This window comes from Kwoniella dendrophila, chromosome 10 (assembly GCF_036810415.1).
Source record: "Kwoniella dendrophila CBS 6074 chromosome 10, complete sequence".
Classification (NCBI taxonomy): Eukaryota; Fungi; Basidiomycota; class Tremellomycetes; order Tremellales; family Cryptococcaceae; genus Kwoniella; species Kwoniella dendrophila.
The window spans coordinates 1,186,987-1,209,863 of record NC_089485.1 but is presented as its reverse complement, the minus strand read 5'-3'; the positions used below and the strand labels follow the sequence as shown (position 1 = coordinate 1,209,863).

The 22,877-nt window shown below is 36.6% G+C and overlaps 9 protein-coding genes across 9 annotated transcripts; 5 read left to right on the top strand and 4 right to left on the bottom strand.

The window, feature by feature from the left end:
* Positions 1 to 199: 199 nt before the first annotated feature.
* Positions 200 to 1,708, bottom strand: L201_007407 (uncharacterized protein; the record flags this gene model as incomplete). Its single annotated transcript, XM_066223114.1, has 7 exons — positions 200 to 248; positions 329 to 502; positions 586 to 707; positions 786 to 899; positions 975 to 1,099; positions 1,218 to 1,320; positions 1,484 to 1,708. The coding sequence occupies 7 exons, from the start codon at positions 1,706 to 1,708 to the stop codon at positions 200 to 202; spliced, it is 912 nt and encodes a 303-aa protein (XP_066079211.1).
* Positions 1,709 to 2,397: 689 nt separating this feature from the next.
* L201_007406 (uncharacterized protein) lies at positions 2,398 to 3,660 on the top strand (the record flags this gene model as incomplete). The annotated part of the gene is made up of 5 exons (XM_066223113.1): positions 2,398 to 2,680; positions 2,759 to 2,854; positions 2,917 to 2,972; positions 3,065 to 3,305; positions 3,503 to 3,660. The coding sequence occupies 5 exons, from the start codon at positions 2,398 to 2,400 to the stop codon at positions 3,658 to 3,660; spliced, it is 834 nt and encodes a 277-aa protein (XP_066079210.1).
* A 408-nt stretch (positions 3,661 to 4,068) lies between these two features.
* On the bottom strand, positions 4,069 to 7,324 carry L201_007405 (uncharacterized protein; the record flags this gene model as incomplete). Its single annotated transcript, XM_066223112.1, has 9 exons — positions 4,069 to 4,113; positions 4,234 to 4,338; positions 4,414 to 4,579; positions 4,759 to 5,183; positions 5,290 to 5,496; positions 5,565 to 5,673; positions 5,742 to 6,063; positions 6,204 to 7,062; positions 7,157 to 7,324. 9 exons carry the CDS (start codon positions 7,322 to 7,324, stop codon positions 4,069 to 4,071), a joined length of 2,406 nt encoding a protein of 801 aa, XP_066079209.1.
* Positions 7,325 to 7,819: 495 nt separating this feature from the next.
* On the top strand, positions 7,820 to 9,309 carry L201_007404 (uncharacterized protein; the record flags this gene model as incomplete). The annotated part of the gene is made up of 10 exons (XM_066223111.1): positions 7,820 to 7,879; positions 7,967 to 7,995; positions 8,061 to 8,077; positions 8,130 to 8,188; positions 8,259 to 8,292; positions 8,360 to 8,404; positions 8,479 to 8,494; positions 8,554 to 8,608; positions 8,710 to 8,869; positions 8,957 to 9,309. 10 exons carry the CDS (start codon positions 7,820 to 7,822, stop codon positions 9,307 to 9,309), a joined length of 828 nt encoding a protein of 275 aa, XP_066079208.1.
* Positions 9,310 to 9,657: 348 nt separating this feature from the next.
* L201_007403 (uncharacterized protein) lies at positions 9,658 to 10,958 on the bottom strand (the record flags this gene model as incomplete). Its single annotated transcript, XM_066223110.1, has 6 exons — positions 9,658 to 9,730; positions 9,785 to 9,872; positions 9,960 to 10,160; positions 10,258 to 10,565; positions 10,673 to 10,782; positions 10,926 to 10,958. 6 exons carry the CDS (start codon positions 10,956 to 10,958, stop codon positions 9,658 to 9,660), a joined length of 813 nt encoding a protein of 270 aa, XP_066079207.1.
* A 492-nt stretch (positions 10,959 to 11,450) lies between these two features.
* Positions 11,451 to 13,243, top strand: L201_007402 (uncharacterized protein; the record flags this gene model as incomplete). The annotated part of the gene is made up of 6 exons (XM_066223109.1): positions 11,451 to 11,847; positions 11,925 to 12,031; positions 12,101 to 12,180; positions 12,241 to 12,340; positions 12,477 to 12,776; positions 12,860 to 13,243. 6 exons carry the CDS (start codon positions 11,451 to 11,453, stop codon positions 13,241 to 13,243), a joined length of 1,368 nt encoding a protein of 455 aa, XP_066079206.1.
* A 480-nt stretch (positions 13,244 to 13,723) lies between these two features.
* Positions 13,724 to 16,980, top strand: L201_007401 (uncharacterized protein; the record flags this gene model as incomplete). The annotated part of the gene is made up of 12 exons (XM_066223108.1): positions 13,724 to 13,819; positions 13,882 to 14,916; positions 15,022 to 15,223; positions 15,299 to 15,405; positions 15,468 to 15,612; positions 15,691 to 15,909; positions 15,973 to 16,105; positions 16,169 to 16,230; positions 16,297 to 16,448; positions 16,529 to 16,632; positions 16,687 to 16,753; positions 16,819 to 16,980. The coding sequence occupies 12 exons, from the start codon at positions 13,724 to 13,726 to the stop codon at positions 16,978 to 16,980; spliced, it is 2,484 nt and encodes an 827-aa protein (XP_066079205.1).
* A 276-nt stretch (positions 16,981 to 17,256) lies between these two features.
* On the bottom strand, positions 17,257 to 18,110 carry L201_007400 (uncharacterized protein; the record flags this gene model as incomplete). The annotated part of the gene is made up of 5 exons (XM_066223107.1): positions 17,257 to 17,314; positions 17,413 to 17,608; positions 17,693 to 17,810; positions 17,911 to 17,928; positions 18,012 to 18,110. The coding sequence occupies 5 exons, from the start codon at positions 18,108 to 18,110 to the stop codon at positions 17,257 to 17,259; spliced, it is 489 nt and encodes a 162-aa protein (XP_066079204.1).
* A 1,025-nt stretch (positions 18,111 to 19,135) lies between these two features.
* On the top strand, positions 19,136 to 22,281 carry L201_007399 (uncharacterized protein; the record flags this gene model as incomplete). Its single annotated transcript, XM_066223106.1, has 20 exons — positions 19,136 to 19,435; positions 19,565 to 19,666; positions 19,739 to 19,801; positions 19,862 to 19,883; positions 19,966 to 19,985; positions 20,060 to 20,107; positions 20,173 to 20,246; positions 20,323 to 20,367; positions 20,447 to 20,601; positions 20,678 to 20,871; positions 20,970 to 21,034; positions 21,099 to 21,114; positions 21,177 to 21,236; positions 21,311 to 21,425; positions 21,497 to 21,573; positions 21,638 to 21,706; positions 21,788 to 21,823; positions 21,898 to 21,923; positions 21,993 to 22,047; positions 22,114 to 22,281. 20 exons carry the CDS (start codon positions 19,136 to 19,138, stop codon positions 22,279 to 22,281), a joined length of 1,710 nt encoding a protein of 569 aa, XP_066079203.1.
* Positions 22,282 to 22,877: the final 596 nt, after the last annotated feature.

Here is a 22,877-nt window from a genome sequence, read left to right as displayed (position 1 = left end):
AGACATGCACAAATACTTTTAATTCGTTTAGATATATATATTTATATATAGGTGAATAGGCTAAATAACTGTTTCTAGACAAGGGATTAAGACAAAATAAACTCGCAGAAAATCAACTGCCATATCGTATGTATATGCGATACAAAGCATCACAGCGCTATCTACCGATTCCAACATCTCACTTCTCCATTCGTTCAGCTTAGATGATTATCTTATTCTTGTTACCCTTCTTCTCACTATCTTTATGACTGGTTTCGAGTAAAGCAAGCGTTATTCATTAGCATATGTACTTATGAGCGCAGATCTACCATGTGCATCAATAACGTACCTCTCGAACATGATTTCAGTCTGGAAACCACCTGTAACTAATTTTTGATCTAATTCATATCCAAGTACAGAAACTTTGAAATGTCGACCAATAGTAAGGATTCTCTTCATTAATGCATCAGTCTCGGTAAGTGAAGTATCAGGTGCTGATCTTGTCCAAATGGAGATACGGTAGCTAGAAAGAGCAACAATGAACAATATTTCGTTTCAGTGATTAGTGCTTCTTAACTATGGCTTATACCACAAGCTCAAACTTACAAAGCAGGTCGAGAAGATACAATTACACCAGTTACTAAATCTGATTCAGTTGGCGTAAGAGCTTCTTTGTCATCCGGTCCAGGAAGAGGAGTTTCGAAAGTTTCACCAATAGCAGCGAGCATCTATTGTGTATCGTTACCAAGCTATTAGCATCATTTGCAACCTTCGTCTCTCGAAATCCGTGATCAAAGAATACTAACGGTGTAAAGCCACATTTTATCGATGACACCTTTACTTTTCTCTTTCGGTACTTGAATAGACCATTTACCACCATTTTTGTTTTTAGGATCTTCCCATGCAGGCATGATACCGTCCTATTGGTTGATCATAGACTATCAGCTTCCTGATATTTGTTTCAACTATACATGAGCCGGTAAAGTATAACTCACTTTGAAAAGGTAATAATTGGCTTTACCAGGTAATTGGGATGGTGGGATAATGTTGTTGTATAGTCCCCAGAATTCTTCAACGGAATCGAATGCTACTACTTTTCGAATATCTTCCATCCATCCACCTTTGAAATCGAACAGAATGAGGAATTAGCGCTTAGTTCTCTAAACGTTATGAAAACCGAAAAATCCGTCTCAACATGATCAATCAATGATTGAATGCAATTTGGGATGATGGCTCACCATGTGTACCTTGTGGTGTAGCAGGTGTTGACGAGGGTGTTTTGGGTAAAAGTTTAGATTGAGGTGAATCGAAGAATAATGTCCAGGTGGAGTAGAGTGGGTGCTGTGATTAGAAAGATATATGTCAGCTAAAAGCTACAACTATAAACAACTGGTATAGTCATGGACGAAGGGTAACCGATATTAAAATTGTACACTTTACTCGAAGATATCTCTTTCTCGGATTTGATGATCAATAATAACATCAAAACGAAATGACTACTCACCTTAACATTGAATTTACTTGCATCATCAAAAACAGTTTTTACTTTTCCATCATCTTCTTCGTCTTCATCATCTCTAATTTCACCATCCTCTAGTTCATCTTGATCATTATCTTCTTCAGGTTTAGGTGAGGATGAAGATGAAATTGAAGCTGCTGCTAATGCATCTGATAAAGTGTTGGCATTAGCTGTTGCTGCTTGAGGTGGGAGGGTGGCGGCAGCTGACATTGTGTAAGGTTTGGTTGATTAAAAGGTAACTACGGTTGATGAGAGGTGGGGTAATATACTTTTGAGCTTGGATTTCTGTTCGGATTGAAGTTGATCAAGTGGCAAAGAAGACAATCACAGAAGCTTGATACTGATATTTGGTGTTATTGATTATATGATCTTCACCCAAAGTCGAAGTTAATGTATGTCTCGTATACCTTTTTGATGTTTCGGGACACAAGAATGAGACAGGACCAAAAAAAAAAGGTTGACAATCCGCTGTTGATCCTTCTTATCTGAGTATTTCTGGTGGTATCGCTTCTTGTTTGATAATTCTGTTCTCAGAAACAGCTGACAGTGAAGATTGAAGAACAAAGAATGATGATACCTAGGATGTTAATGATATCTTTTACTGATGATAAAAATTGAACAAAGGATTTGTGGTCTCCATTGTTCATCTAACTATGTATAGTAATCCAACAAAAAAGACGATTTTAAGGGTAAATCGAATGTCACGTGATCCAGTATCTCTGCTTGAGCGTGCGTGTCGCGTGGCCATGATGATCCGTGAACCCTTTCGTAATCAACTGTTTGTTATTGTGTGAGGAGCATGATATCTAGGATATTGTGAAATATTCATAGTTCACTCTTTTTTGATATCAGTATAACTCTTATATGTGACAACAAACACATTGGGAAATCGAAGTATAATGTCAGCTTCTCCAATTCCTCGTAGACATTCGGAAATGCCTGTAAGAGGTACACCGCCAAGGAAAATAAGTACATTCACTGATAACGGACGTGGAGAAACACGTTCACCTGATCAAGGAGAAATGAGAAGAGGAAGTAGTAATAATACAGCAAATATTAGTTTTGAACAACGTAAAGCTAGAAGAGAACAATTTAGGAATTTTTATGGATTGAAAGAAGGTCAACATAGTTCAAGTAATTCTTCTTCAAATGAAAATACTAAAGCAGATCAGTTAGATATAGGTAAGCTTACCTTCCTTGACAATAGCAAATACAAAAGGTCGATTTATGAATTGACCGTCTATCATTCTCGCTCAAAAGATTCCTTATCATTTAACGCATCGGCATATTATGAAGATTTGATATCGAAACAAAGTCTAAAAGGTTTAATGGAAAAAGCCTATTCTTTAAATTCAGGTATGTTCAGCTGAAACCAGCGTCGGAAGGATAAATAGCTGATAGAAATATACATTTGAAAGATATTGGGAATTTGGAAGGATCAAGGCATTCTTTGGTATACAATCATCATCATCAGGTAAGCTTCATTGATAAATGCTGTAGCTTACTATAAGATGAAATCACTTGTAAGGAATAAATACCTAACAGTAATGATATTTTAATTGTTAGCTGTTCGAAGCAGGTGATACAATATCAAAATTGAATTCACGTACTCCACAATTAATTTCAATCGTAAATCAATTACAAGAATCTTTTTCGAATATTGAACAATTGATAGATTCGATATCAGTGATAACAGATAAACAATCTAATGGTAAAGCCCAAAATGAAGATCTGTCGATAGATAACAAAAGATTGGAAATTTTAAGAAATGGTAAAGAGAGAATAGAATTAATGATAACTGCCAAAGGTATGTTTGATATCCCTCTTTTTAGCAGGTATCCTGAGGAAACTTTATTCCTGTGGAGTCCAGCATTTTACCGCCCTTCACACTATTCATATTTTCTCTTTATTCCATAATGCCAAATGTAGAGTTTTGAGACCTAAAAAAATCTATTGATTCTAGCTGACACGTCCTCAAAAAATTTGTGTAATCGTAATCAATAGAATCACCTAAAGAAATACGATCTTACTATGAAAGCCTGAAAGAGAAGATACAGACGGATGAAACTGATGATCAGGGTAATAAAGAAGAAATAGATAACCAGCTGAAAGAATTAGAAAAGATAGTAGAAGAATTACCACAAGAGAAAGAAGGGGCATAAGATATCATTTGGTTTATTACCCAAAGACATCAATTATTAAGATCATGAATGACTTGAGATTGACCATTAATGGGCAAGTCCGCTTGTATTGTTAATTACCCTGTATCTTTTGGTAAGTTCATATTTGGATATACAATCGACCAATGCTAATCTTCTCAATTTGGAAAGAGACCAGTTGAAGGGACATCTCCAAAAGAGCGAATCGTGTTCCCTTGTTGTATGACATCTACCAAGCTAGGCAAATGACCATGACGACCATTGATGAATGTAACAATAAATGCGATCGAATACATCTGAAATTACGCATATGTATGTGGATGTATATGCTATAGCAAATATGAACTATGTTAAAACTTTACTGACAACCTATGAGAGCATGAGCAAAAACCAAGGTTTTTAGATATTCGACTATGTATCTCTACCATAATGCTCTTTAAGACGCCTCATCGCGATCTATATTATATACCAATCAGCGCAAATTCATTTTAGGATTAATTTGAAGGAATTTAATGGTTCACATTTTCTTAGATATGGAAAATACCTGAACTGAAAACAACAAAACAAAAAACTCACATCGTAAGATTCTCTATAATCACTCAAGTCGTCTTCCTTGACTTTAACTTTTTTGATTGATTTCAAGTGATTTGCAGTATTCATAATTCCTTTGAAATGGAGAGCCTGAAGTAAGGTAATAAGATTGATCACAATTAAGCTATGTCAACAACTATTTGGATGAGAGCAAATATAACTCACTTCTTGCTTTTCAACTAAAGTCCATGCTGTACCTTTTCTACCTGCTCTAGCAGTTCTACCGACTCTATGAACATATTTTCTTATATCTAATGGTATATCATATGAAATTACATTTGATACAGTAGGTATATCCATACCTCTTGCAATTAAATCTGAACAGACCAGTCTATTGAATTTACCATATTAGGCGGTCAGTCAAAATCGGTCACACATTTTACATCAGGAAGAATGAAGAAAAAGGAAATTCAATCATGAAATATTCTTTCACAAATATAAATGTGACGAAATCGAAAAAAAGAAGTATATGAGATTTAGAAAGGAGTAAAGGAGTATTATTAAGCTTACAAATCTATTTTACCATTACTAAAATCATTTAATAATATTTTTCTTTCATTTGATTTTAATTCACCTGTATAACCTTTAACTATAAATTTCTTTGATGAAGATATATAAGCATCTTGAAAATATGTTAAAAGATTTAACAATCTTTCTGTTGATTCAACAGATTTTGTGAAAATTAAAGTTGATCCTGTTAATTCAAATTCTTTATGATATATTAAATGTATTAAATTAAGAGGTTTTAAATTTGATGGTAAAATTAACATTTTTTCAATTAATGTTTCAGGGAATGAAAATTGTTCACCAATTTGATATGGTATATTTTTTAAAAGATTTGATTGTACAATATAATATTTTGGTTGATTTAATGATAATGATGCTACTTTTGATGGATCTCGGGTCAAAGTTGCTGAAAATAATAATTTTTGACACTAATCACAAGTAAAAGTTAAAAGAGATTGAATATGAGTATTTCATTCTGGAAGAATCTCACCCAAGCGATATACTTTGCTTGATTCATGAGACAAGCCTACTCACTATGACAGGTATAGGATCACACCAATCCTTACATCTATCAACTAAGCCTAAAGGTTCCATCCAAGCAGGTGCAATTTTGTCCCAAGGTTGTACCTTGAACCCTTCAGGCAATTGTTTAGGTGGATCTGGTGGATTAATGTAAGATAATACTTGAGATAACCAATTCTGGAAAGATTGGTTCAACAATCGATCTGCTTCGTCGATAACCTATATATGGTAGAATCGATATTAGACGAATGATTTGCATTTTATTCTAGGTAAACAAGCAGACTTACCAAAAATCTTAAATGCTGTAAGGTAAAATTAGGTGTAGAAGCTAAATGATCTATTAGTCTACCTGGAGTAGCTATCAATATATCTAATTTTGATGATCCTCCCAATAATCTATAATGGTTAATTTTTTTTATCAGCTACTAAACTTCCCAATGTCGAGATTATGAAAGTTGACTTACGGAGTTTCCATATCAGCTATTAATTGAGATTGTTCTTGCGTAAAAGAATGTTGACCTGTTACTGAACCTATATTTAATCCAGTACCTTTACTTAAAAATTCTAAAGTTTCTCTAACTTGAACAACTAAATCTCTTGTAGGTAAAACAATCAAAGCTCTTAACTTTGTTGTGATCCTGTTTTTTAAGATTTCAATTATAGGTATTGAATAAGTTAAAGTTTTACCTGAACCTGTAGGTGCTGAAATTAAATAATCGTTTAATTTATCATATTTGAATGGAATTAAACGTAATGATAATAGTTCTGGTAAGATTGCTGCTTGAACTGAAGGGAGAAACATAATCAGCCGAGTTAATCTGTCATAAGCATACGTCAGAAAATAAGGAGATCGAGGTAGATAATGAGAGACTTTTGATGATCATCTCGTTAAAAGTACTATAAGAGATATAACGGATTATACTTACCAGCAAAGAAATCTTTAACGCCACTTTCTTTTAATCTCAATCTCATTCTTTCAGATATACCTTGATCTGTATATATTGGTTCATCTGTATCCATATCTACATTAACATCTTCGTTTTCAACTTCACCCTCTGTATCTTTACGTTTTCTGTTCAATTTCCTGAATTTAGGTTTGTTTGATATTATCTTTAAATCATTTATATTTATTCTTAAATTTTGATCAATGAATTTAGCATTTTCTAAACCTAATGGTAAACCTTGTTTAGCTAATATTTCTGGTGCAGGTTCAGGTACTGATGTAGGTATTGGAAATGCTTCTAATGGTGGTGGTGATTCTGACTTTGATTTTTCTCTGTCTTCTTGGTCTTCTCCATTTAATTTCTCGTCATCATCTACATTATCTTGAACATCCATTATCTCATCACCATTTTCATCTTTATCTTTATCTTCATTCCCATTCGCATCTTCAGGTAAATCACCATCTGCTTGAATAGATTTAGTTTTCTTCGACTCCCTCTCGGCTCTTCGTTTTTCTTTCCTTTCTCTTTTTTCTCTCTTTTCCCTCTTTTCACGTTTTCTTTTCTCTTTCTCACTTTCCACTTGTTTGGCCTCTTCATCTTTACCTATTTTAACATCATCATCTTCGTTTTCGTCTTCGTCTTCTGTATCATCATCACTATTAAAACCTTTCTTCTTATCCTTAGGAGAGGATGTAGTGTTGGTGGATTTCTGTAATGCTTCCAGTACAGGATCAGGTTTCCATTCTTTCTTATTCGTTTTTGGTGTAGAAGCTTTTTTAGCTTGTTCTAATTTCCTACGTTTCTTTAATTTCTTCTTCTCTCGGTTTTTTTGTGCTTCACTCTGGAAAACCAGCACAACAGAGTAAGCAAAAGACACAGTCAATGGTGAATAAAAAAGGCAAAGGATGATTACTAGGACAACGATAAGCACATACCTTATTTTTTGGCTTTTTCGGCTGATCACCACCTACAGGTATCTGGTTGAGTGCTAATCTATCAGGATGTATTGATGGTCCTGCTCCTGCAGAAGCAACATAAGAATTTGATGGTCCAGCTTCGGGTTGTTCAGGCTGTTCATCGAAAGTAACATGTCTGGAAGACATCTTGCTGAGCTAGATAATTCAAATTGTCGATTCAATCGATCTAATCCAATATTGGTATTGGTTGTGTTATCTTGTGAAGTATTGAGACTTCTATGCAAATAATCCATAAAACCAAAAATCACAAATTCCAAAAGTCAAAATACGAAAGTGGGACCTCCATATTTTGAAAAGTACTGTGTGAATGGAGAACAACCGTGGGAAACCCTTTGATCATCAGGCACGTAACCGAGTAAATCGGTGATCACCGAACATTAGATGTTGTTTGTTTACACCATTACAGAGGTCCACTCACTATTGCTTTTCTCGATCATCCTTCTTCTTCTTCTTCTTCTTCACTGATATTATACATGATTGGGCAAATTTTGATAACATATGCGCTAATCTGAACGTCGATATCAAGAAGCATACTGTATCTTGTACCTTGTGCTCGCGGAAAAAAAGGCTTCAATCCAAATATAATATTACAAGGCGGAACAAATAGAGCCGAAAGAAATCATGCCTTGGCTTATGAAAGCTGAACCCGATTCGAGGGTTGTAAAAGGAAAAGATGTTAAAGTGAGTCATCAACCATGTGTACAGTCTGCTCTACTGGTGGTATATCAGCTATCCTATCTATGATGATCTTAGCTGACATTGCCAAAGTTTTCTGTGGATGATTTTGAGAAGCTTGGGTGAGCTATACGAGTTGATAGCATTGGACGCTGGTTTGAAAGCTGAGGATTTTGGTGATTGATAGCGTATCACCTTGGGATGGTAAGCTATTGAGCAAGAGTATGCCTCTCTCATGAATTAACACTTTCCATAGGCGTCAGAAACCACGAAGCTAAGAAAATAATGAAGGAGCGTATGAAATTAGGTGATAAAGTTAGCTTTCTTCGCATTAAGACTGTCTTGAAAGACCCTCCATCAGCTAGCTAATTCAGCTTTCCATCAGGTGTTATTTTATCACAGTAATTGCAAAACTCCTGGTCAGCTTCCTACCATGTATTTTATTCTTGAGTTTAATACGGCTGACACATTCCAAAATCATTCTAGGTGTCTTTGCTATTGCTGAAATCGTCAAAGAAGGTTATCCAGATTGTAAGTGAGCTGTTTCAGCTGCTCTGTAAGATGATTAGCTTTAGCAGCTGAGATTATCTGATTGCTTCGATCAGACACAGCATGGGATGAGTATGTTTAATTGTCGTAAGAGAAAAAGAATAAGCAGCTAAGATAAGTACCATAAATAGGAAACATCCATACTATGATGCCAAAACGAAAAAGGATGATCCGACATGGTTTATGGTAAATTCATCTTTATATCGAATTGACTTAACGTCTTATACTTGGCTTGGCCCTTATCGTAAACTTGCTGCTAAATGCTAACCCCTATACTCGATCAACAGGTAGACGTGAAATTCATTGAAAGATTACCTTATCCACCTACGTTATCGTTAATAAAGCACATAGCTACTTCAACGTCTTTACCTGATGAAATCTCTTATATAGGTCAAGAAGGATTTGACGCTATAAAATCTATGCAGCTTGTTAATCGTGGTAGATTAAGTGAGTTCTTGATCGTGCAGTTTAGCTGAAAGTTGATGATGCGGTCCCTTTCCAGTATATAAGCTGACTACCAACTTTTTGACATAGGTGTACAGCCTGTTGAACAAATCGCTTTTGATGCGATCATACAACTTGGGAATAAAGGTGGATGGGATGACTTAGTGGACAGCAAAGCGAAATCCAAAGTCAAATCAAAAACCGAAAGTGTTGAAACCAACTCTGAGACTAAACCTAATAATCCTTCTGCTAAACAAACTAAACAAAAATGTATTCCAACAAAACCCGAACCTGAATCAAGCAAAGATCAGATATCTAATAAAATGGATTCTAAACCAACAACGGATACAACAGGGAAATCTATATCGAAGCTGAAGAAATCACCGTCTGATGCAGATTTAGAAGGTCGAAGGAGGAGTAAAAGGATAAAAGAGCACGCATAATAACTAAAACAATATATGCTAGATATCATTAATATCGCTTGTAAAACTCCATGACAAGAATAATTGGTCTTATATAGATGCTGAACAGCTCATGTGTACTCAAATATAGTAACTGAGGATAATCAAAACAAGTCAAACATTTGCATAAAATCATTGATTTCGTAAATTATTGTTCTAATCGGATTTCATCATTCCATCTTCCCATAATTCTACACTACTCTGCTTCTAACACCATATACCAAGCCAATCAGTTCAAATTCTTCCAATTTCTTTGTCCATTCTCCGCTGTCAAATCCATCGATTATATTTACACCATCATGTTAAGCGAAAATCACATCATCGAGACGCTTATGATGATCCGGAGACAAGAGGAGCTCTTTCTTCATCGTGTAACAGAGTGCCTGAACCTCTGACAGTAGCACTACTCATGAAAGTCAGCTACTGTATCTAGATCTGCAGAGGTGAGATAGCTTACATCAAAGATTTAACGATAGCGAAAAGAGATAAGATGAAGAAGGCAAAGGCTGACCAGTGGATGAATTTTGAACTTGTTTGGTGAATGACTACATAGGACGATCGATCAGGTTAGCCAATTGAATGGGGTATGATGCGTAAGGCGGAAGTACAGGTGAAAGGTAAATTCCACTCACAAATAGCGAACAAAGCCCAAGTGATAGCGGCAGCACCGGCAGCATCGCCTTCTTTACTTGCGAAAGCGTATGCGGCAGCAGTAGTCTCAAGGAAAACAAAAGCGAGGAATACGAAGGCTTTGGTCCAAATACCAGCCTTGTGGGTGTGTGCGTTAACGCCGAAAGCTTCGAAAAGCGATAAGACGACTAAAACGATAGTCCCTATCAGAGTTTAATGTAAAATATCAGCTATCAAGTATCCTGAATTGAAAGGAGTACTACAGCTGCTTTAGTATAGTAAGAAGAGGTTTGAACTTACATCCATGATAAAGTGAAAAAGGTAAATGAACAAAAGCTTCTTCACCTAAAGATTCTTTTGAAGAATGATCTCTTTTAACTACATAGTAAATTTGTGATACAGTTGCAGAAACCAATAAACTTAAAATGAAAGCTAAAATATACCAATGTCTTGACCAAAAGAAGATATAAACTGAGTTGAAAATACCTAATAAAGCGAATCTCCATGATATAGAATCAACGATAATTTCTTTACCTCTTGTTGTAAATTGGAATAAAAGTGTTCCAAGTAAAAGTAAATGGATTAATGACCATACATAGAATGCGTAGCTGGAAAGAAATCGGTAGATCAGTATATCTCCAATAACAAAATGATGATTGGATGACTATAGATAGATCTTTGGTCTTTTCTGGTCCGTTATTCCAAAACCACTCACTATGAAGGAGTAATGTAGGTTACTTTGCTTGAACCATACATGTCTTCTGGTCCAGCTACAGAGTAGACATTTGAACCGAGTGAGACAGCATAGACAACTATGTTGACGAGCTATCAATCAACATCTCTGTTAGCGTGATGAGCGGACTTTGAAAGGTATGGTGGCGAAGTATGAGATATCCGTTGATAACAATGACAAACTCGTAGCCCTTTCGCAAATGGATTTGACCTTTGTAACAACCGTGACGACTTACCTTGATGAGGAGACCGTCTGTGATACTTGACATGGTGTATATGTTCTATTCTATACCTTGTATCTGGCTTTGACCTTGAATTGATGGTGAATGTTAGAGAAAAAGAAGAATAAGGATGTTTAGTTAGATAAACGTTTGTATTTTATGAAAAAGGCTTCCCTTTGTTAGTATGGTATGGTCGTATGACTTATTTTCCCGTAAAGTATCACCGTATCACACTGTATCACCTGTTGTGATTTGTTGTTTACCTATGCTAAGGGACATTGCGTCATTCCTATACACTTTACTACACCGTTTACGTTCCTCATTCCTTTGCGTTTGTTCCTGAATTCAGCTTTACGTAAACTTCGCCCGAAAGATAGAGTGGAGGTTGATCACCTTTGCTTAGGGTCAATTTGACAAAGTTGGTTGATTGATACACTGATTAATCTACATTCGCAGGTGTTGAATTCTTCAATCCTTTTATCACTAATACTCCTTCTATATCATCTTTCTCACCTTTATCGCCATTTCACACACTCGAAAATGAGGTTAAAATCAATGTCTATACCGATAACAACGATAATACCACTAGTGATTCTCTTACCTGTCATAATATCAACACCAACAATAACGAAAACAACGTTGAATGAAGTTCTACGTACACCCTCACCACCACAACAATACAGCAAGAATGGTATGTACCGCCGGCAAGATGATTCACAGTCTACACAAGATCAACAACCTACTACAACAGAAGCAGCAATTGAAGATGTAGAAACTATTACAGTGACTATAACACCGATTACGACAATTTACGAAGATGAACAACCAACTGAAACAGTAACAAAAACATATAAACTTACTCCGGCTACTACACCTATACCTTTAGCTGATAAGATGGGTTTAATTATGCCTAATCCTTGGTCTCATTTATATACAGGTCAGCATTAGAATTGTTGACCACTTGCAAGAGTGAAGGTAAAAAGAACTGACTTTAAGATCATCCAACGCAAACAGGCTTGAATTATAGTTTTGGATTTGTTGATCCTGTCCCTAGACCTGCACCTACGGCTGGAGGATGGATAAGAGTTGTTCAACCTTTATTGGTCTTTCCCAACTATACAGTGAGCTGAAGAATACTGAACCACGGGACATGAAACTGCACAAGCTTACTAAAATCGCACTTACTGTAGGTAGCTGTTTTCCCCAGTGTAGGTACAGATGATCCTACTTCGGTTCAAGCTGTTCCAGTGGGAAGTGATGGTTTATGCGGGTGAGCTGTTGCTAAAGTAGATACATACAGATAACATAGCTAACTTGCATATTCTCACAGTGCTACTGCCGATAATTACGCTCCATCTTGGCCTTTTATGTTTCCGGAACATGGTTGGTATATGTTTGTGATAAATCAGACGTACATGCAGGTGAACGTGGTGAGTAAGATATAGATCTATCTTGGTTTAGCTATTAGATCTTTATATCCTGTTAACATGCTTTTCGGATATATCACTAATGCTTCCCAATGATAGAGAACAGAAGAGAATGCTAACCCTCTCTAACCTTCACTAGACTTCAAACAATCAATGCACATTCCCTCTACTACAACAAGAATCCTTTTTCGCCACACAAACCTTTTCGATAGGTCAAGCACCTACATATACTCCTGGACCAGTGTCCCCTTCATCCGCATATACAGTATTCGCTGATGTTTCCACTCATACTCCAAGTGATTTGCCTATAGACAAACATCATGCTTCTAAAGGGGAGAAACTGGCTATTGGTTTAGGTATTGTGGGTGCCATACTCGGTATAGCAATTATAATAGCTGTTATGTGGTTCATTAAAAAGAAGAGAATAATGGAAAGAGAGGTAAGCTTGATCATCGTTTCTCCTGATCTTGTCCTCCAATTCAGATGAAAACCTTATTCAGATCATTTCTTATGTCACATCAGGCGTTGGCGTTTTCAAGATTATCTCAAAAAGACAAAGAAGCCTTTTTACGTGAAAATCCGAATTCTTTCCTAAATCCTAATCATCCTAGATATACAGCGAGAAACGGTTTTAATGGGAACGGACCACCTGCTCCTCCAGGGACAATGGCATATGCTATGTGGTGGTCTCAACAAATGTGGAACAATCAAATGGGTCATACCTATAATCCTGCTTGGGGCGGCGCAGCACAATACAACCCTACGCCACAAATGGCACAGATGCAAGCTGGATTGAGTCAGTCTGGATATACAGGTATACATGGACAGGGGACGTATGGAAATACCTTTCCTATTACGAATGGTGGTTATGGGAATAGGAATGGGTTATATCAATATGGCCGATAGATTGAAAGGGAATCGCTGTTTGATGGACAATTTACTGGTCACCTCCTAGAGATTCATTTAGCATAGCATAGACTTGTAGAATGTATATATTGTTGCCGCATTGTAAATCATCATTATGCATAGGAATGTTGACCTATAATTGAGCTATCTTTCAAATCTTCCGAGTTGTTCACTGTATTTCTTGCCACCTACGCACGGACCGTTGCCACCGTACCAAATTTGATTCCGTTGAATTCGTTCATCGTTATGTTCCGCTTCGTCAATGTTCTTTTTGTACGAGTATGCCGGTTGCCATTCGGTTTTATAGGTTTCATTGAATTCGATCGATCTATTTCATCTCTTGCTTTCCTTTTCTTATCCTTATAACTCAAGCACAAGTCTTATATATACTGCCAGAGGCAGCTAGAGGCAAGCGATATCTCACAGGATTTTTGACTACCAAAGACTGACTCTACCTTTCTATCGTAGTCAGCCAGGAAGATGGCATTTAGACAAGTCAGTCCTTTGGACTTTTTAGTTGTCGGTCCGAAATGTGGTCGGTTATCTGGACTAGCGTCAGCTAGATCATCCATGATAGTGAGCTGAAACACTTACATCAAAACAAGATGTTAAAGCTCACTTTCTCTCTTTTTGTGCAGACTCATGGTAAACATCCTTCATCCATTCGATCACTTACCAATTCATCAATCCGAAATGGAATATTCAGATTCTCCTCCTCTTCATCCTCGTCCACCATTCCTAGTCTTTCTAGCACTACCACTAGCAAATATCAGCAAAAAAGAAAAGCATCGACATCATCAAGTGGTGGTGGTGGTGGTGGACCAATAATAGATTCTGATATAGCATTAACACCATTTCAAAATAAAATAGCAGAATTAGAAAGTCAAGCACAAAATAAACCTGAAGATTTAATTATACAATTAAATTTATTAAAAGAATTAGAATCTGGTGGTGAATTTTTAGGTTTAGTTGCTTATTATGAAGCTATGGCTTTATCACCTTCTCAACAAGATGGAAAAATCGGTAGTCAAGTTTTATTAAAAGATGAACAAAGTTGGTTAATTTTTTTAAATAGTTTAGCAAAAATTGGTAGATTACAAGAAGCTTCTTTAATGGTTAGAAAAAGAGATGAATTACTTCAAAAGATTCAACAGAGTTCTTCCTCTTCTTCCTCAGTTATAACGCCAATCAACAATATTTCTTCTCCAACTCCATCTCCATCTACATCTACATCTACATCTACAGGGTCATCATCGGTTTTATCACATTTATCAAATTCATCCTCGACTTCAACTCCACCAGATCAACAACCTTCAACAACGGCTAAATCTTCACCATTATCTTCATTCTTATCTTCATCTTCTCCATCTTCATCAAATTCATCTAATTCAGGTTTAGGATCAGGTGCAAGTTTAAATGGACAACAATCTGGATCAGCATTAAATCCATTATATGTACAAATGGCACCACCTACACCACAAGCTAACGCATGGAAAGCATTAAGATGGTTAGGTGGTTTCTTATTATGGGGTTTTATAATTTTAACTGTAATGTCAATGATAATGGAAAATACTGGTTTACTGAAAGCAGGTCCAGGTCCAGCTGAATTTGAACCTGAAGAAGGTAAAGTAGTTAAATTTAGTGATGTACATGGTGTTGAAGAAGCCAAATCTGTGAGTTGAACCTTTCCTTTCCTTATCTCCATTGTATTGAAGAATTGATGGTCAATCCAACTCACATCTCTCAAATCATTTGTGCTAATTCGATGGAATTATCAGGAACTCGAAGAAATTGTCGAATTCCTTAAAAATCCAGAGAAATTCTCAAATTTAGGTGGTAAATTACCAAAAGGTGTTCTACTTACTGGTCCACCAGGTACAGGTAAAACCATGTTAGCTAGAGCTGTTGCTGGTGAAGCAGAAGTTCCTTTCTTATTTGCCTCTGGTAGTAGTTTTGATGAAATGTTTGTCGGTGTTGGTGGTAAGTCATCTTTGTAATTTCTATTCTGATATCCTTACAGAAGCTCATCACCTGTCTTTATTTTTGTGTGAATAGCCAAACGTGTCAGAGAACTCTTTGCTGCTGCTAGAAAGAAGGCTCCTGCTATTGTTTTTATCGATGAATTGGATGCTATTGGTTCAAAAAGAAGCGCAAAAGACCAAGTAAGCTTATCTTTTCGCTTATTTCAGACAGAGGAAAGCTTACATTATTGTTCTTCCCTCAGCATTACATGAAACAAACCTTGAATCAGCTTCTGGTTGAATTAGATGGTTTCGAACAATCTGAAGGTGTAATCATTATTGCCGCTACCAACTTCCCTGAATCTTTGGATAAAGCTCTCACTAGACCTGGTAGATTCGATAGACACGGTGAGTTTTTGCTTGCTTGCTTTGCTTTTGAGAAAGTAATCAACACAGATTAACTGACTCTTGCATGCTTTGTAACAGTTACTGTTGGCCTTCCTGATGTTAGAGGTCGAATTGAAATCCTTAAGCATCACATGGGGGAAGTTGCCTTTGATGTCGATGTAGATCCTTCAATCATTGCTAGAGGTTGTCCCGGTATGAGTGGTGCGGATCTACAGAATTTAGTCAATCAAGCTGCTGTCAAAGCTTCCAGAGAAGGTGCAAGACAAGTCGGTTTGAAACATTTTGAATGGGCAAAAGGTTAGCTTCCTCATCTGCGAAGCATTCGAACATAAGCTAATATACATCACTCGTCACGACTAGACCGAATCCTCATGGGTGCTGAAAGAAGATCACATTTTGTTACTGAAGAATCCAAACGTGCTACTGCTTATCATGAAGGTGGACATGCTTTAGTTGCTTTACATACTCCTGGTGCTATGCCTTTACATAAAGTGTGAGTTTCGCTGGGATCAAAAACCTTGTAGTTTCGGTGCGCTAATTTTGGTATACTGAATAGCACTATCATGCCTCGTGGTCAAGCGTTAGGTATCACTTTTCAATTGCCTGAACAGGATAAAGGTAAGCTAGTTGATTATGGAGCACTCCATCTTCGGATAGCTGACTATTTTTCCGATCCACAATCAGACTCATACACACGTAAAGAATACAACGCCATGATAGATGTCGCACTAGGTGGTAGAGCAGCTGAAGAAATGGTATTCGGTCATGACGATGTTACATCAGGATGTTCAAGTGATTTACAAAGAGCTACAGACGTTGCCGCTAGAATGATCCGAGTGAGTATTGCTATTCTGTTGTCAAGGAAACCCGGATGAGCAATCCCGAATCTAGCTAATATTACAACTATCACTCGTAGAGCTACGGGTTTAGTGATAAAGTTGGTTTAGTCGCTCATGGCGATGAAGAAAGTGTCTATCTATCTGGTAAAAAGAAAGATGAAATAGAATCTGAAATTAGAAGGTGAGTTGACAACAGGCACAAACGTCAGAATCAACTAACAATTTCATTCTGTAGCTTCCTGGATACAAGTATGGATAGAGCAAGGCATTTGTTGAAGACTCGTGAGGATGAACTACACAAAGTAAGTATTGACATTTCAATAGCGGTCCTCCTTGCTAATGTGTCTCTATTGCTTTTTCTACTTAGCTTGCAACTGCATTAGTAGAATATGAAACATTATCGCAAGATGAAGTTAGGGAAATATTGAAGGGTAATAAACTAAATCGACCGACAACAGAAGGTGAAAGTTTAAAATCTGAAGAAGAAATAAGGACTCAAGCTGGTGGTCAAATAGTAGATGGTATATAACCAATAGATGAATTCACAATTCAAAAATTCACTAAATACAATTTTTTGCATAATTCTATATTTACATGCATGGGTATAATAACTCGGATAAATACGTGGAAATGATTATACGATTGGATCGCAATTCCATACGTCTAGAATCTAGATTTCTAAGCATAAATGATGCTGTGTGACGGATTAAGGTATGAGTAAAATGGTGAAAAACAGTACGTTTCAGGCAATCTAATCGGGGGCTTGCTCAAGAATATTTAAGAGAATCTAGTGAGACAAATTTTCCTATTTATTTTCTTTCTCTAATTCCAATAAATGCTTTTCGACAAACTTGATATGACCACTATTAAAAGGAAACAATCGGAACAGAGGAAAACGGTGGACATTAGCTACTCGCAAGCTTGATCTTCCTTATTCAATGTATTTTTTTTCTAAACTCACTTTACATCAATTGATTTATCACATACACCTTTAATTATACCTTTATCATCAATGAAGAAAGTTTCTCTACCTGGAGTTAAACCTAAAAAAGCTTTACCGACACCATATAATTTTCTAGCTTCATTGGTGATATCAGATAAAATTGGATAAGGTAATTTATATTGATCTGCAAATGATGATTGTTTTGTTGTTGCATCTATTATATTATAAATATATGAATGAATTATTATTAAGTAATTCATTGGATATATTAATGATTAATAATAATAGATTAACTCACCTCCTGAGATACCAACTACAACTAAATTGGGATTTCTCTTAAATGTTATATTTTCAACTTGAGCATCACGAAATGAACATGCTTCTCTGGTACATCCAGGTGTATTCGCAGCTGGAAACTAATGTTCAAGAAGAAAAGTAAGATATCACAAATAAGTGAGAAACCCTCGCCAATAATACTGTAATTCAGTCTTTGTCAATGTGATTTGATGAACTCACAAAGAACAAAGCTATTGGCTATATCAACGGGTTCAGACTAAATCAGTAAAGTTACATCATCTTCGATAGACTCTGATATCAAGTTGGACAAGAATACTCACCTTCTCACCGATAGGTAGTCTATACAAATCACCATTAGGTATACTTGGTAGTTCCAATGAAGGTGCTCTTTTACCTATTAAATCAGAATCTTTGACCATGATTGAGAACTGGTGTTGATTATATTATTGGCTTGTTACGATGTGTTGTTATTCGAGTGGGATAAGCGGGTCAGGAAGTGTTCGTCAGTTGAGTTGGAACTATTGTTGATATGTAACCAGCTTGTCATTCATATGTTGTTCTTGTTGTTCTATTTGGCTCACTCAGGAACACTTGTACCACTTTTATGGTTAGTTATAACTTGGTTGAAACCAATCGATCGTATCAGATCACGTATATTGCTTAATCCGGAATTAACGGAATCTCAGAATATTCAAAATGTGGGTGGAGATCTCCACCTCGAACTAAAAGTCAATCAAATGACGTAAAGTCATTCTTGAGACACATGATCTACCTCAAGAAAGAGTTGGAGTACAAGTATAATATGTTAATAATTTCTATTTCTATCAACGATACTTTTACGAATATACTTGGCATTTTGGCATCCCATGCCGAGGTCTATAGTCTTATGACTACTATTCTATGACAAGCTGCGGATTAGAAAAGATGCCTAAAGTTTTACCTATTTTTTATGGTAAAATGTAATGTGGAGATATGAGGGCAATTGTGGGGGGTTCTGTCTTATTACGCTTAAAGTCTAAAGTTTCAATTGAACAGCTGATAATATAATAATATAATAGACCCTTCTTATTGGGATCCACTGGACCATTTAATTCTAGTCTAAAGCATAAACTCAGCATAAAATATTTTGGAATGGGATATCATCTAGCGCGTTGGACATAGGACGTCATAGAGGTCGAAGAATAAATGGGACTTGAGAAGTACACGAAAAGTAGATAAAATCCGTTCGATTTCTCCTTCCCCTGGCCTTTAACTACTGGTAACTTACCTACATATAATACGATCAATAATATCTGGGTCTGATCTTCTTGAAACTGAAATTGATTTTTGGTATTACTTGAGTGTCTTCATAATTTATCTCCATAATTGTACAGTGAATACAATTACACTCTTATAAGATAATCAATTATCGTATATACATATACAAAAATCAATATACACCAAGATGGAAAAACCATCTTCAAGATTTAGTGAAGATACATCATCTTCACCCACAACAATAACAAACACAGCCACAAGACCAGAATTTAAACCTAGAGATTCAAAATTTCATGAACATATTGATATAACTTCACCCAATTCACCTAGAAATTCATATGATCAAAATGGAAATCAAAATCAAAATAATAAAAACTTCGCTACTAAAGCAGGTTATGAAGAAAGTTTATCATTAGGACAAGAGAGGAGAATTAGGATTGAAAAGAAATTGAAACTGAAATTGGATGCTAGGTTTAGTATTTTGGTGGTTATTTATAGTGAGTTTGGACTGCAGCAATACAGCTAGGATTTTGATGGAGCTGATATACGTTCTATTTGCTTCCAGTTCTGTAAGTGTAGATACAAGACCAGAAGCTGTACTTCGCAAATTGCGAAGATAAGACATAAATTGGGTGCAATAACTGATTACTACTATGCCCCGTTCAATCCCAATAGAAATTACATCGATCGAAACAATGCAGCTGCAGCTAGACTGAAGGTGAGGCTTCAATTTATTTTCATAATAGTTCTATACTGATGCGATACTTTTGATATCATTAATATAACTTAGGGGTTTGAAGCAGATCTCAATCTGTCTGATACTGAGTTTCAAACTCTCTTGTCTATCCTATATGTGAGCTCGAATTTTCCGATAACCAGAGTATCGTTAATCGCTGACATTCAATGCTTATAGGTAGGATACATCTTGTTTCAAGGTAGGTTATCTCTTTTTACGTCCCTATAATCTGTCGGATTAGGTCAAAAATGGACTGACATTCTCGATACAATACATCAAAGTTCCGTCAAATATGCTATTGGTATGTATCACTTGTCCCCTTGGTAGCTTGCGTGCTTGCGAAGAACCATATACTGATTCCCCTGGTCGATGTAGAACCGTATCGGAAGACCCTCGTTATATCTCCCCGCGGCGATGTTAGTTGTAAGTTGATTCCTTTAAGACTATTTGAGAGCTAAGAATGGTCTGCTGATTTCTGTAATATGCAGTGGGGAATGATCAGTGTTCTAACTGGTATAACCACGAATTTCCATGGTGCTCTACTCACACGATTTTTCTTGGGGCAAGTTTTAGCCATCACCGTAATAGGAATACCCGGTTGATAGGTTACTGATATCCCGTTCATTTATCATATACAGTATAGTCGAAGCTGCTTTCCTCCCAGGAGCTTTATTCATTTTGAGGTGAGTTTACATTTCTCTTTTTCCCCAAATCGTAAGAACCATTTGAGGGATTTTCATACTGATTAACAAACTGTGATAGTAAATGGTACAAGAAGGATGAACTCTCTTTGAGATATACAATACTCTATTGTGGAAACTTGATTTCAAATGCTTTTGGATCTTTGATCGCTGCAGGTGTATTGGCAAATATGGACGGTAAATTAGGTCACGCAGCTTGGAGATGGTTATTCTATAGTAAGTACACTGAGATAGCATCTCGCCTTGTCTGCGGTTTCGAACCACTAATGTTTATCTTATGCTTGAAATTTAGTCGAAGGTGCATTAACAATGTTTTTCGCTTTGGTGGCAATACCAATGTTACCTGATTTTCCACATAATACTAAACGAGGTTTTACAGAGGAGGAAATCAAAGTTGCTCAATTAAGAATGTTGGAAGATGTTGGTGAATTAGATCAAGATTCATCTGAAGAAAAATGGCATAGTGGTCTAGTAATGGCTTTAAGTGTGAGCGATATTCGTCTTATAATGTCATTTGATTATCAAGTGCTTTCAACATTAATACAGTCTATGTGTGTCGCTAATATTTGTCGAAATGCGATCAGGACTGGAAGATATACATCTTAATGTTAAGTTTGACCGCTTGTGTTACTGGATTATCCTTCAATATGTAAGCTTGAAAGGGATATGTACTGTGATACATTACGCTGATCTACATCGTGACTCGTTAACAGCTATTTCCCAACCTTGGTACGAAATTTCCAATTCATCTGTATCTTAACAGATTCTAATCTGCTGATCGTTTCGAATAGACCAAGACGCTGGGATATGGCACCACAGAGACCTTGCTATTGGCTGCACCACCTTGGGTTGTAAGTTTGCTCGCATTTACAGAAGATACAGTACGAGGAGTCGTGCTTACTGAACAAATCTATAAAACTTTTAGTTCTCTTGCCTTCTAGCAATTTTGAATTCTTGGCATTCAGATCGCACCCAAGAGAAATTCTGGCATTCCACTTGGCCTTTATTGATGGGTATTATGGGATTCATTATTTCAATGGGTAAGCAGACGTAAATACGACAGGTCTCTCAAAAGAACTTGCATTGACCATATCACCACTTACACCGATAGCTACGAAACCTTCCAATAAAGCGGCACGATATGTAGCTCTTTTCTTCCAAGCTGGTTCTTACGCTGGGTATATAATCGTAAGTGCGAACCAAGTGTTGTCGGTCCTGTCTGATAGTCCCTGATTAAATGTGAGAAACATAGATGTATACTTGGATGAGTAGTTCTTTCCCTCGTCCTCCGGCTAAAAGAGCTGTCGCACTTGCATTTATGGTGAGTTACATAATCGTTTAGCATCTCCAAATACGAAACGTTGAAAGAATGTTTGGGCTGATATAACGCTATGTCACGAAGAATGCCCTTTCGCAAACAGGTAACATCGCGGGTAGTGTGAGTAACTTTGCGTGATGAAACGATAAATAAAGGTGAGGATAGTAGCTGATTGCAGAATTACCATGTGACAGTACGTCTGGCCAGCAAAATATGGACCGTAAGTTACACGACTCGCCTCATACGATTATATACAGTCACACCTAACAACACTCTTATCGTTATATAGAACTTATCTGAAATCCTATGGTGTTGTTCTAGCTATGTTTGTAACTACAATAATTGTGAATAATTCTTTATATCTTTCTGTCAACTAGACAAACGACTAAATCATTTTGGTTATATTATAGCTCAATATATGGTTCCGACAAATCTTAGTTTCAGCTAATCGTAAATTAGCAGAAGGTGAAAGAGCATTTGGTGAACATGGTGATACATTAGAACAAGCTGCCAAGTTGGAAAGTACGACTGTTAGAGATGCAAAACAAATGCAAAAAGGATTTAGGTTCTTGATTTAGGTGTATACTGTTACGGTGAGAGGAAAATAGGGTGAATGATGAGGGTAATGAAGAAAAAGAGGTAATGTTTTACGCGTACGCGAAAGTGGAGGTTAATTGCTTGATGAAAAGGTGAAGTTTCAAGGGGTTGGTTGGCGTGAGATATTTAATACGATATAACCAAATGTAGCAAATAGTCAGCTAAGAATTCTCATGTATCAGTAGTACTCTTCAAGCTTTGCTCGTTAGTTTCTCAAAGGAATGAGATGTAAAGAATATTTACCAGATCCGGATCTCTGAAACGATGATCAGCGAGCGAAGGTGAATTTGATGAGGACAAGTGTGGAGGAGATCAGTGCGATGATTGGAAGGAAGCGTTCCTGGACCGATTGAGCGATGAAGTGAGAGTGCGGGAATCTTACTCGTAGGAATAGTACTCGTATAGTAACGCAGACGAGGTTACTGTTTTACAAAGTACAAAGTATACGATGACCCTTATCCGAGGATAGGGCCTGTCTGTATGTGTGTATGTAAACATGCCAGTGTGCGTGGGTTATCCTTACTGAGATTACTATCGTCATGCCTATCTACCTCTGCCATCGGAGAATTCATCAAGC